The sequence below is a fragment of the Lepidochelys kempii genome, chromosome 4, assembly GCF_965140285.1.
Source record: "Lepidochelys kempii isolate rLepKem1 chromosome 4, rLepKem1.hap1, whole genome shotgun sequence".
In the NCBI taxonomy this organism is placed as follows: Eukaryota; Metazoa; Chordata; order Testudines; family Cheloniidae; genus Lepidochelys; species Lepidochelys kempii.
Genome location: NC_136383.1, coordinates 84,291,453 through 84,305,444, shown reverse-complemented (window position 1 = coordinate 84,305,444; position 13,992 = coordinate 84,291,453). Strand labels below are relative to the sequence as shown.

The 13,992-nt window shown below is 42.9% G+C and overlaps 1 protein-coding gene across 2 annotated transcripts in view; it reads right to left on the bottom strand.

Annotated features, from left to right (window-relative positions):
• MTMR7 (myotubularin related protein 7) overlaps window positions 1–13,992 on the bottom strand; it is an 89,240-nt gene that overhangs the window by 7,926 nt on the left and 67,322 nt on the right. For both annotated transcript variants that reach the window (XR_012158656.2, XM_073341923.2), the window contains exons 9-12: window positions 8,705–8,830; window positions 8,031–8,080; window positions 2,629–2,829; window positions 338–478 (exon numbers count right to left, since the gene is read on the bottom strand). Coding sequence is in view for 1 of the 2 variants with exons in the window: in XM_073341923.2 (XP_073198024.2) it covers window positions 338–478; window positions 2,629–2,829; window positions 8,031–8,080; window positions 8,705–8,830 (518 nt within the window). In the remaining variant the exon portion in view is untranslated. The remainder of the gene's footprint in view (window positions 1–337; window positions 479–2,628; window positions 2,830–8,030; window positions 8,081–8,704; window positions 8,831–13,992) is intronic.

Genomic DNA, 13,992 nt, shown 5'->3' with positions numbered 1-13,992 from the left:
TACCCACAGACTAGACTAGAATTCAAAGAGCCATCTCCCTGTGGAACAAGTGCCTATGCATGTAATAAGTACACTCAACAATCAATGCAGTCTTAGTCACAAGCTTCTTTTGTAGCCAATCCAATGCTATGACACAGTGCAGAGGCCCTGTCTGAGTATTGGCAGGCAGGGAGTTTACTCACTGTAGCTGGCACTGAATTTACCACGCTATCTGAATTAACCACTGTAGAATAAAATATACAGTGCAAGATTAAGTTCTGAGATGTGCAGTTTTGTTCTAATACACCCCACTAGTAAAATTCACAGTGCAGTGGCAACAACAAGTGAAGTCACCTACTTGTACAAGAAATTGCAGGGAGCTGTCTGTGGGCGCAATGTCCCCTGGGTCTGACTGTGGTCTTCTCTATACAGAGGATTCACGTAATCTGCACGATTCTTCCACAAGTGAGCCCAAAGTGAATATGTTCGTTCTTGAATTCTGAGAAAGGATTTAAAAGAAAAATACATAAACTGCTTTCCAGAGGTGCAGGTATAGCTAGAGACTAGGGAAGACACTTCAGTGCTCTTTGCTAGTCACTAGAATCAGCTTCAGAGCCTCTTAAGAAAATTACACAAATTAGAGCTGTAGAATATAGAGGCCCCTTTTCCTTCATTGGACTTTAAAGATGAAATTCAATGCACCTCTGAAAAGGAAGAGTAACTGGACATGGAATGTATGGGGGTTGAGTAAATAAAACACAGCCTCCATTTCAGGGCCCATGCCAGGGCTTCTATGAGTTTAAACAGCAGCCACTGATTCTTTGTATCAGTTCTGTGTTGTGTTGAGGCCACCTAATTTGTATATTCATGAATCCCTGGGCCTCTCCCACACTTTCTCACTGCCCACCGCTCTTCATGGCCTTGCTGACCTACATGGGCCTGGTGCACAGACACTTCTTGCAGCATGTAATGGGTCAGGCACTCCACTGCGGCTGCTTCTTCAATGATTAACCCTCCTCCCACAGGCCATAAGTAGACAGAGGACCTTCCACTGGTTCTCCACACCATGGGTGAATTTCAGCCACATGCAAGTGTGCTGACATTTCAAGTTGGCACCAGATTGCTGATCAGCCACAGTGGCACTGTAACAAATAACGACAACTCTGCCTTTACAGGAGGAATGGCCAGTTACCAGTGGGGCACCATTCCCTTACAAGGCTACAGGAGTTATGCCAAGTTCTACTTTTATCTGCGGGTAGATCACTACAGGGTCTAGGGATCAGCAGTTTGTGCAGATACAATTTGAAACAGTTGTGTGCTGTGTGACCTATGGTGCTAAAAAGCAGCACTGTAGATGTTGTTGCTCAGCCTGGACTCTGAAACCCAGAAAGGAGGGTGAGCCCTTTCTGACCCCCTTCGGAGGGGTCACAGGTCTTGAACCTGGGTCTTCAGGCCAAAGCCACCCCATGGCAGCTTGCTGATACCAGCAGGGAGTGTGGGCTGGTGGACCCTAGCTCACCATAGGCACTGCCCACAAAGTTCCCAATTGGAGGAGATGTCCAGCCTCTTTGCATGGTCCAGACTCACTATTTAAGCCAGAAGGAGACAAAGGAGGTTGTCTGAGCAACTACAGGAATCCTTGGCTGGATGCTACATTGGATTCTGCCTTCTTTCCTGACTCCTGCCTTCCCATCCTGTTCCTAGGTCTTGTACTCCTGCCTTGCTCCAAGTCCCTGCTCCTATGCCCCAGCTCTTACCGTGGGCTTGATTACTGACTCTGTCTCTGACCTATGGTTCCTGACCACTACTGCTCTGACCACTAGGTATGACTGCTTACATTCTGGTCTATAACACCTCTTACTGGGAGTAAGAGGCATAGATGGAAACAGTCAAATGTAGGGACAGGTTCTGTGGACCATGAACAATTTTTAAAAGCCTCGATCCTTCAACCTGAACTGACTCCTGAGGCTTACAGGAAAAAATTTCTGGGGCTGCAAAAGCACAATGAGATGACTTATATGGAAATGTCAACGCAGAAGGGAGAGTACATCTGCAACCGGGACAGCCACTACTAGATGATTTGTGTGCACTGGGTGGGTTGGAACAGTTCTACGATGTCCAGCCACATGATCTTAAAATGGGGCTAGTGGACAAGAAACCAGGAAATCTGCACTGCTGGACAGGAAGTGGGATGAGTATGTGATGAACACAAGAACTCCAGTACAATCAGAGAGTACAAAACTAACAGTGCAGGAGGTCAGTTCACTGTCTCCCCTGACCAGGGTAACCAGGGTGTCACCACCGGGAACCCCAGTTCTTTACCCAAAAAGAGTGGGTGGGACAGATAGGAATCTGGCTCTGGGGAAACTTGAAGATTCAACCCTAGGAGGGGAAATGGATTTCTCATACATACATAACTCTGGGATTGGAACAATCACACTGAGGAGTATGCCAAGGCTCAAGTGACGCCCTACATTACAGAAGCTCAACTTTTTTTTGTTGAATTATCTTGCCAGATAAAGGCAGGCAAGAATTTTACATTGCTTCACTTTGTGGCATACAAATCTATATAGACATTTTAATCTTTAATACACACACAATCTGCCAAACCAACATATACCTATGTAGTTTAAGAACAGAAAATCATACTTCAGCTCTCGTCTCTCCTTCTGGCTGTTACACAGGAAGTTACCAAACTGGCAGGAATAGATATGATGTTGTATGTGGATCAAAAATCTTTCATTGAACTCAAAGGCACAGGGAAACTGTTCCATTAGCTGCCAAACGCACTCGATGAACTGATCAATAACTGGGGATATCTCTTTTGGATCTCCATCTAAATTGCCGTACCTAAAATAATGCAAGATATTACCATTATAACCTGAAATCCAATAGGAATCCTTTAAGAAAACCAGAGCACTACATGGTTGAAAAAAAATACTTTGTGAGAGAGAGTTGAGTCATGGGTTTCATGGTGAATTTTTAGTCACATCACAACATCAGGCAGGTTTGGAAACCTCTGTTCACAGAACAGAAGGAGCGTGGTGCTTGCCAGTCAGGAACAGAGCACACAGGAGAAGCTCTGTGGGAAAACTTCCAGAGTCCCCTGCTGTTTTATACCTGGTAGTAGTGTGCGCTGCAAGTCTCTCACTTCCATGAACACCCTTAGTCTATGTACTATTAATTAGCACATCTCCAGGACAACCTTTGCTGAAAGACTTTTATGGTGCCCCCCAATCGTAATTTAAGGCTGCCCTTTGTTGGTGGAATTCCTTGGGGAGAGCATCCTGGGGCACAGTTACATTCTGTTGTGTTAGCAGGTGTGCTTTCAACCGCTTCTCTATATAGAATTAGGTTTATTGGTACTGTTCACACTGGATTACCTCAATTAAGAGGGGACTGAAAATATGTAATGCATACAGTTGAGGCAATATGCTGTATGTCTGACCTTGACCTGTAAAAGAGGAAGTATCTTTAGTTGTTTATTCTGTATATAGTATATATAGGCCAATGGAGTAGGAAACCATAAAAATAATTTCTTCTAAATTAGAACCTGCCATTACTTAAGTGCTCAAAGAGGTATAACAGTATCATTAAGGAGATCACAGTTATCAATGGTGATTGTATGCCTACAATCTACATATGTAGAAATTATTATAAATATGTTGTAGAATGTCATTTTAACCACTGGTTTCAGAGGAACAGCCGTGTTAGTCTGTATTCGCAAAAAGAAAAGGAGGACTTGTGGCACCTTAGAGACTAACCAATTTATTTGAGCATGAGCTTTCGTGAGCTACAGCGCTGTAGCTCACGAAAGCTCATGCTCAAATAAATTGGTTAGTCTCTAAGGTGCCACAAGTCCTCCTTTTATTTTAACCACTGAAACTCCTGCTGGAATCTTATAAAACTTTATTCCAGTAAAAACCGCCTCAAATTATTGAATGTTATTTAATAACTCTCACGGTAGCTCAGCCTATAGAGAAATTAAGTAATATGACAATGAACCTTCAGCATAACTTTTGCACTTTTGCACTTTTCTAAGGACTTGACTTAACCCACGAAACCAGGGAACTGTAGACATATGTCCACATTATGTACAAAAAGCCTGCAATTTATTTAATTAGCAAAAAGACAGTTGAGATTTGGACGCAAAATACAACTTGTCACATCAGTACATTGTTTTATATTTCCTTTACTTGAAGTATCTTTTGTTTTAATTTGATGGAATATTTGCCTATAGACTAGGAAAGGAGGACCCAATGCAGGAAAGACGGACTCCAGACAAACCAAAATGGAACCAGATTGCTGGCATGTACATTTAAAAAGATTGTAGAGGGATTTTTAAACAAGGGCTGGGAGAAAGCCGACAGGTATGTAGGAGCACATGGTTCAGACAGAGACATCCCTACGAGAAGATCTATTAATGGGGATTCTCTCTATTCTAGCAAGGAGGAGAAGATAGAAGTTAATAAAGCACAGGTAGGAACTGAAGAGAAACAGTCAAATGAAAAAGAGTCCCATTCAATTGTATCACATAATGGCAAACAACTAAAAAGTGATACATGCTAGAAGTCTAAATACTAAGATTGGTAAACTTAAGTGCCTGGTATTAAATGAGGATTTAGATATAATAGGCAACACAGAAACTTGGTGGCATGATGATAATCAATAGGACACAGTGATACCAGGGTACCAAATATATATGAATGACAGAGTAGGTGGGGAAGTGGCACTAGATATAAAAGAAAGCATAGAGACAAATAGAGCAAAAAAAACTTACATGAATCAAACTGTACCATAGAATCTCTATGGATAGAAATTTCATGATTGAATAATAAAAGTGTAGAGGTAGGAATATACTACCAACCACCTGACTAGGATCATGGTGGTGATTATGAAATGCTCTGGGAAATTAGAGAGACGAAAAAAATAGAAAACTCAATAATAATGGGGGATTTCAACTGTCCTCATATTGGCTAAATATTTGTCACCTCAGGATGGGATGCAGAAATAAGGTTTCTAGACACCCATAAATAACTGCTTCTTGGAGCAGCAAGTCCTGGAATGCACGAGGGGAGAGGCAGTTCTTTGATTTAATCTTAAGTGAAGCACAGGATCTGATGCAAGAGGTGAATACAGCTGAACCACTTGGGAATAATGATCATAATATAACTAAATTTAACATCCTTGTGAGGGGTGGAGAGGTGGGAGGAAACACCAAAGAAGCTGACCACAGCAGCATTTAATTTCAGAAAAGGGAACGACACAAAAATGAGGAAGCTAGTTAAACAGAAATTAAAAGGTATAATCCCAAAAGTGAAATGCCTGCAAGCCACATGGAAACTTTTAAAAAACACCATAATAGAGGCTCAAATTAAATGGATACCCCAAATTAAAAAAACATAGTAAAAGGACCAAAAAAGTGCCACCATAGCTATACAACAAAGTAAAAGAATCCGTCAGGGGCCAACAGGCATCCTTTAAAAATTGGAAGTTAAATCCTACTGAGGAAAATAGAAAGGAGCATACACTCTAGCAAGTCAAATTAAAAAGTATAATTAGGTGGGCCAAAAAAGAATTTGAAGAGCAACTAGCAAAAGATTCAAAACCTAACAGCAAAAAAAAAATGTTAAGTACATGAGGAGCAGGAAGCCTACCAAACAATCTGTGGGGCCACTGGATGATCAAAGTGCTAAAGGAGCACTCCAGGAAGATAAAGCCATTGCAGAGAAGTTAAATGAATTCTTTATATTGGTCTTCACTGCAGATGATGTGAGGGAGATGCCCACACCAGAGCCATTCTTTTTAGGTGACAAGTCTGAGGAATTGTCCCAGATTGAGGTGTCAATAGAGGTTTTGGAACAAACTGATAAACTAAACAGTAATAAGTCACCAGAACCAGATGGTTTTTACCCAAGAGTTCTATAGGAACTCAAATATGAAACTGCAGAACTACTAAGTATGGTATGTAACCTATCACTTAAAGGAGCTTCTGTGCCAGATGACTGGAGGACAGCTAATGTGATGCTGATTTTTAAAAAAGTCTTCAGAGATGATTCTGGTAATTACAGGCTGGTAAGCCCAACTTCAGAACCAGGCAAGCAGGTTGAAACTATAGTAAAGAAAACAATTATCTCACATGTAGATGAACACGATTTGTTGGGGAAGAGACAACATGGCTTTTGTAAAGGGAAATCATGCCTCAATCTATTAGAATTCTTTGAACAGGGTCAAGAAACATGTGGACAAGGGTGATCCAGCAAATATAGTGTACTTGGACTTTAGAAAGCCTTTAACAAGGTCCTACACCAAAAGGCTCTAAAGCAAAGTAAGCAATCATGAGATAAGAAGGAAGGTCCTCTCAAGGATCAGAAATTGGTTAAAAGATAGGAAAGGAAGGGCAGGAATAAGTGGTCGGTTTTCACAATGGAAAGTGGTAAATAGTGGTATCTGCCAGGGATCTGTACGGGAACCAGTGCTGTTCAACATATTCATACATGATCTGGCAAAATGGGTAAACAGTGAGGTGACAAAATTTGTAGGTGATACAAAATTACTCAAGATAGTCTGCTTTGGGGTTAACTAAGAGTTACAAAAGGATTCCACAAAACTGAGTGACTGGGCAACAAAATGGCAGATGAAATTCAATATTGATAAATGTTAAAGTAATACACACTGGAAAACATAATCCCAACTATACATACAAAATGATAGGATCTAAATTAGCTGTTACCACTCAAGAAAGAGATCTTGGAGTCATTGTGGATAGTTCTCTGAAAACATCTGCTCAGTGTGCAGCGGCAGTCACAAAAACTAACAAAATGTTAGGAACCATTAGTGGATGGATGGATGGATGGATGGATGGATGGATGGATGGATGGATGGATGGATGGATGGATAAATAAGAATTGGAGGAGGACAACAAAAACGTTTACGGGTATGGAACAGCTTCCCTATAAGGAGAGATTAAAAGGACTGGGACTTTTCAGCTTGGAAAAGAGACAACTAAGGAGGGATTTGACATAGATCTACAAAATTATGAATGGTGTGGAGAAAGTGAATAAGGAAGTATTATTTGTACCTTCACATAACACAAGAACCAGGAGCCACTCAATGAAATTAATAGGCAGCCGGTTTAAAGCAAACAAAAGAAAATACTTCACACAATGCACAGTCAACCTGTGGAACTCATTGCCAGGGGAATATTGTGAAGGGCAAAACTATAACAGGATTAAAAAAAGAATTAGATACATTCATGGAGGATAGATCCAACAACAATTAGCCAAGATGATCACTGATGCAACTCAATGCTCTGGGTGTCTTTAGGATGTGACTGCCAGCAGCTGGGAGCGGACAACAGGAGATGGATCACTTGATGATTGCCTGTTCTATTCATTCCCTCTGAAGCACCTGGCATTGGCCACCATCAGAAGACAGGATACTGGGCTAGATGGACCATTGGTCTGACCCAGTGTGGCCGTTCTTATGATATTTGGAGGCATAAAACAATTTGTAAAATCAGTACATTTTATATTCCCTTTACCTGAAGTATGTTTTGCTTTAATTTGACAGAATATTTACCTATAGACTCAGTAGGTCTCAGATCACAGATCCTTGATGTCAACTGCACTTAAGCACATGCCTAAAGTTAAGTGCTGTCCTGAGTAGGAATGCTTTCATGATCTGGGCCTTAATTCTGCATGAGTGAAATCCTGTCTCCTATTGAAGTCAATGACAGAACTCCCATTGACTTCAACAGAAATTTCTCTCCAAAATGAATGCTTCAATGGTAAAAGTAAGCATGAGACAAGCATCCAATATACTCAATAGTAAACAATGGGGAAAGAATGGTAAGAAAATAATATTTCTATTTTATTTTCCAACGGTCTATAATAAATAATGAAAAAAGTTATGAGGAATAACTTGAGGGCATCATGTTCATTTACTTTCTCATTGCCATTTGAAAATAAAATTAAAATAGCATCAGAAGAGAGCTGACCTTCCCTTATGAAAAAAGTGTACATAGAAAACAAACCTGAGAGTACCCTTACCTGTGATTAAATTTGTGCCCAAAGGAAACCCAATCTTTTTCAATTAATACCTAAAATGAGCAAAAGTGCACTTAAGTGTCATGTCATGGAATCAAGATTAACTTTTAGAACAAGCAAAAGAATGATGGAAATGAGCACTGCTGTATTTTAACAAAGCTTGATTCAGAATGACCGCCTATCATTTTTTATTAAACTCTACAAGCCTTGCAAACCTATCTTCGCAGGAATGACGATAAGGTTGGTAAACATTCGTGCATACTCTGCCAGAGCCAATTTGTACATCGGTCCCCTTGTTGAAAAGGAACAGATTTCAAACATGGTTTCCCCAAACCGACCCCCCTGGTTTGCACCCAATTTTGATAGGCAAAACTTTGATGCCCATCTTTGAAAATTTTATCCTAAATATAAACTGATGCCCCCAGGACAGTTTCTTTGACATGGTTCAAAAAGCAAAGACAGACTGCACTTGATGGAACCAAATGTTTGATGTTAATTTGGATAATTTGGCTTCAATAATCTGAACCACTTTGGGTTTTTTTAAACTTTCTACTTAAGAAAAAAGACATTTTTAAGGAAAAGCTTATTTTCTCTACACACAGAAAGAACATTAGTGTTAATACTGTGCACATGATGTAACAGAACATTTACATCCACTGTAAAATACACTTGCTTACCATAAATCCCTTCATAGTTCTGTAAAATGGATCTAATAGAAGGCTTGCTACAGAGCAAACCTGAGCTGTTCTGTCCCAGCCATCTGAGCAATGAACCAGAACACTCACGCCTTCCTCTGCCACAGCCTAAAAATACAGAAAGATTCATAGAAGTAGTAAATAAGGTTATGGCAATGGGTAACAGTAGAGATGCACGCTGGTCCAGTGGTTTAGGGTAGTAGCCTAGCACTTGGAAGGCCTGGGTTCAGGTCTTTGCTCTGCTACAGATTTCCTGTGTAAGCCGAGGCCCAGGTCCTCAAAAGCCTAACTCCTACTGATTTCAAAAGAGCCTCTCTGTGCCACAGTTTCCCTATCTATAAAATGGGGATAGCAAGTCTTCCCTACCTGAGAGGTATATTGTGAGGGTAATTGCATGAAAGAATGTGAGGTGCTCAGATACCATGGTAACAGTGGATATGTAAGCACTGAGGTATCTAGACCGATAAAAGTAGTTTCTCAGTTCAAGGAGCTTACTGAACACAAGAGTATCAGACCCCAAAGCACGTAGGGAAACTTCAGGGGAACCCTGTGTTTGGGATATATGTCAATATTCGATATGCAAGATTTGAAGTCTATAATTCTGTAATCTTAATTTACATTATTAGGAAGAGAGCTGTTTCAGGCATAGATAAGCGATGCGTACAAGGAAGGGGTTATGTTTAGTAAATCTGGGAGATCCTTTTGGGGAAGTTAGAATTCATTGTGGATTAAAAGGATTTATTTTAAATAAGACTTTTGCCTTTTTTTTGTTTCTTTATGGTTTGTAAAGAAAGCTGTACTTAAATCTCAATGGGGAAAAATAAAATGAGTTAAGAAAGATAGTACCTAGAAAAATAAACTCTAGAAAACTTTAAATCGAAGTGGAACAATGACTAATAATTAATCACCAATGTTTATTTTAGGAGGCAGATAATTCCACCAGAATGGATCCATTTGGGGAAAATACCAATATTTAACAATTGGCAAGGGTAAAATTCTGGATACTAGAGACTAGCCAGAAATAGAGCAAAAATTCCAAGTAGCTTTTTACCCAGGAACCAAAATTATACAAGTAGATCTGCATTCCAGAACAAAGAGAAACAGGAAGACGGTGGGCACATATGCAACAAAAATAAAGAAGATTTGCAGACATTACTTAAACTTGCCACTGGGGGAAAGATGGCAACTGCTGAGGTCAGTGAGTGAAATCCTGGCAGCAGTGGAGTCAATGGCAAAATGCCAATTGACTTCAGTTGGGCCAAGATTTCACCTAATGAATTCTGCTATAGATAGACAAACACATATATCTAGCCTGCACCTGGGATAAAACAGACAGTTGCAGCTATATATGGGAAAGGCAGAAGCAAGGCAAGAAAGAGAACTCTGACAGTTACAGAGTGACAGCAAAAACGTGAGAGTGGGCACATCATTTTAAAAAAATAGTCATGTAAACACTTATATACTAATTACCACTGTAAGAGCCAAAAGGAGAGAACTGGAGTGTCTGACATTGGGAAGACCTGCAAGTAGCTGACATTTCAGAAACATGAGGTGTATGCGATTATCAAAGGGATGGCATAATTTCTATTCACTATAAAAACGATAGGCAGGGGAATAGCAGTAACCATAACAGATATCACAGACTAACAAAATAAAATTTCTGAGGAGAATACCATGAAGTAGAACTGCTCTAGGCAGAAACACCAGGTCTTTACAATAAAATACACTAGTTGGGAGAGTAATAGCAGGCTCAAAAGTAGAACACTGATGGCACACAGCAGGAGTTTGCCTGGGATTGGTGAGTATCCGAGGGCGTGTTTGCTGAGTAAGTATCCGAGTGTGTGTTTGCTGGGAGGGCAGTGGGAGAGCCTGAGCGAGTGCCTGATTGGCTGGTAGCCTGCAGGGGGCGGGCACTGGGGCTGTCTGTTTGTTTGTTTCAGGGAAGCCTGGCTATTTAAAAATAGCTAGAGCTTCGCGAACCAGCTGAGCAGCGGGGAACAGCAGAGCAGCACACAGCAAGAGTTTGCCTGGGAGTTCGCCTGGAGTGAGCCCAGTGAGGCTTACATCTTGCCAACTTCTCTGAGGAAGCTCATAGTAGGAAGGTGATATGGAAGGGGGGGGTTCAGCTGTTGTGACCTGCACTGGATGTGCCATGTTTGTCTTTCTTCCACAGGACAGAAGCGACTTTGTCTGTACAAAGTGCAAGCTGGTCTCCATATTGGAAGAGAAGATTGAAGGTCTGGAGCAACAGATATCGACCCTGCGTTGCATACGAGAAACGGAGGATTTTCTGGACAAAAGTCAGGATATGCTTCTACAGGCACAAAGCTTTAAAGATTTAGAGCAGGTTGCACAGCGGAGCCAAGAGGCCAGTGAAGAAGCTTGGCAACATGTGACCTCCAGAAGAAGAAGGGGGAATGTCCGGGTTCCAGCAACGTGGACACAGGTAACTAACCGCTTTCATGTTCTCTCCACAGGTACCATTGCGGAGAGTGGACCAGATGATATGTCTGGGGGGAGAAAGCAGAAGGAAACTCCGCTGGTTGGAAGGCATGAGATGCACTGTCCTGAGATGGGGGGTTCCACGACCACCACTCCCAAGAGAAGGAGGCGGGTGGTGGTGGTCGGGGACTCTCTACTCCGGGGGACTGAGTCATCTATCTGCTGCCCTGACCGGAAAAACCGAGAAGTCTGCTGCTTGCCGGGGGCTAAGATTCGCGATGTGATGGAGAGACTGCTGAGACTCATCAAGCCCTCGGATTGCTACCCCTTCCTGCTTCTCCACGTGGGCACCAATGATACTGCCAAGAATGACCTTGAGCGGATCACTGCGGACTACGTGGCTCTGGGAAGAAGGATAAAGGAGTTTGAGGCGCAAGTGGTGTTCCCGTCCATCCTCCCCGTGGAAGGAAAAGGCCTGGGTAGGGACCGTCGAATCGTGGAAGTCAACGAATGGCTACGCAGGTGGTGTCGGAGAGAAGGCTTTGGATTCTTTGACCATGGGATGGTGTTCCATGAAGGAGGAGTGCTAGGCAGAGACGGGCTCCACCTTACGAAGAGAGGGAAGAGCATCTTTGCCAGCAGGCTGGCTAACCTAGTGAGGAGGGCTTTAAACTAGGTTCACCGGGGGAAGGAGACCAAAGCCCTGAGGTAAGTGGGATACTGGGAGGAAGCACAGGCAGGAATGTCTGTGAGGGGAGGGCTCCTGCCTCATACTGAGAATGAGGGGCGATCAACAGGTTATCTCAAGTGCTTATATACGAATGCACAAAGCCTTGGAAACAAGCAAGGAGAACTGGAGGTCCTGGTGATGTCAAGAAATTATGACGTGATTGGAATAACAGAGACTTGGTGGGATAACTCACATGACTGGAGTACTGTCATGGATGGTTATAAACTGTTCAGGAAGGACAGGCAGGGCAGAAAAGGTGGGGGAGTAGCACTGTATGTAAGGGAGCAGTATGACTGCTCAGAGCTCCGGTACGAAACTGCAGAAAAACCTGAGTGTCTCTGGATTAAGTTTAGAAGTGTGAGCAACAAGGGTGATGTCGTGGTGGGAGTCTGCTATAGACCACCAGACCAGGGGGATGAGGTGGATGAGGCTTTCTTCCGGCAGCTCGCAGAAGCTACTAGATCGCACGCCCTGGTTCTCATGGGTGACTTTAATTTTCCTGATATCTGCTGGGAGAGCAATACAGCGGTGCATAGACAATCCAGGAAGTTTTTGGAAAGCGTAGGGAACAATTTCCTGGTGCAAGTGCTAGAGGAGCCAACTGGGGGGGAGCTTTTCTTGACCTGCTGCTCACAAACCGGGAAGAATTAGTAGGGGAAGCAAAAGTGGTTGGGAATCTGGGAGGCAGTGACCATGAGTTGGTTGAGTTCAGGATCCTGACACAGGGAAGAAAGGTAGGCAGCAGGATACGGACCCTGGACTTCAGGAAAGCAGACTTCGACTCCCTCAGGGAACGGATGGTTAGGATCCCCTGGGGGACTAACATGAAGGGGAAAGGAGTCCAGGAGAGCTGGCTGTATTTCAAGGAATCCCTGTTGAGATTACAGGGACAAACCATCCCGATGTGTCGAAAGAATAGTAAATATGGCAGGCGACCAGCTTGGCTTAACGGGGAAATCCTAGCGGATCTTAAACATAAAAAAGAAGCTTACAAGAAGTGGAAGAGTGGACATATGACCAGGGAAGAGTATAAAAATATTGCTCAGGCATGTAGGAATGAAATCAGGAGGGCCAAATCGCACCTGGAGCTGCAGCTAGCGAGAGATGTTAAGAGTAACAAGAAGGGTTTCTTCAGGTATGTTGGCAACAAGAAGAAAGCCAAGGAAAGTGTGGGCCCCTTAATGAATGAGGGAGGCAACCTAGTGACAGAGGATGTGGAAAAAGCTAATGTACTCAATGCTTTTTTTGCCTCTGTCTTCACTAACAAGGTCAGCTCCCAGACTGCTGTGCTGGGCATCACAACATGGGGAATAGATGGCCAGCCCTCTGTGGAGAAAGAGGTGGTTAGGGACTATTTAGAAAAGCTGGACATGCACAAGTCCATGGGGCCGGACGAGTTGCATCCGAGAGTGCTAAAGGAATTGGCGGCTGTGATTGCAGAGCCATTGGCCATTATCTTTGAAAACTCGTGGCGAACGGGGGAAGTCCTGGATGACTGGAAAAAGACTAATGTAGTGCCAATCTTTAAAAAAGGGAAGAAGGAGGATCCTGGGAACTACAGGCCAGTCAGCCTCACCTCAGTCCCCGGAAAAATCATGGAGCAGGCCCTCAAAGAATCAATCCTGAAGCACTTACATGAGAGGAACGTGATCAGGAACAGTCAGCATGGATTCACCAAAGGAAGGTCATGCCTGACTAATCTAATCGCCTTCTATGATGAGATTACTGGTTCTGTGGATGAAGGGAAAGCAGTGGATGTATTGTTTCTTGACTTTAGCAAAGCTTTTGACACGGTCTCCCACAGTATTCTTGTCAGCAAGTTAAAGAAGTATGGGCTTGATGAATGCACTATAAGGTGGGTAGAAAGTTGCCTAGATTGTCGGGCTCAACGGGTAGTGATCAATGGCTCCATGTCTAGTTGGCAGCCGGTGTCAAGTGGAGTGCCCCAGGGGTCGGTCCTGGGGCTGGTTTTGTTCAATATCTTCATAAATGATCTGGAGGATGGTGTGGATTGCACTCTCAGCAAATTTGCGGATGATACTAAACTGGGAGGAGTGGTAGATACGCTGGAGGGCAGGGACAGGATACAGAGGGACCT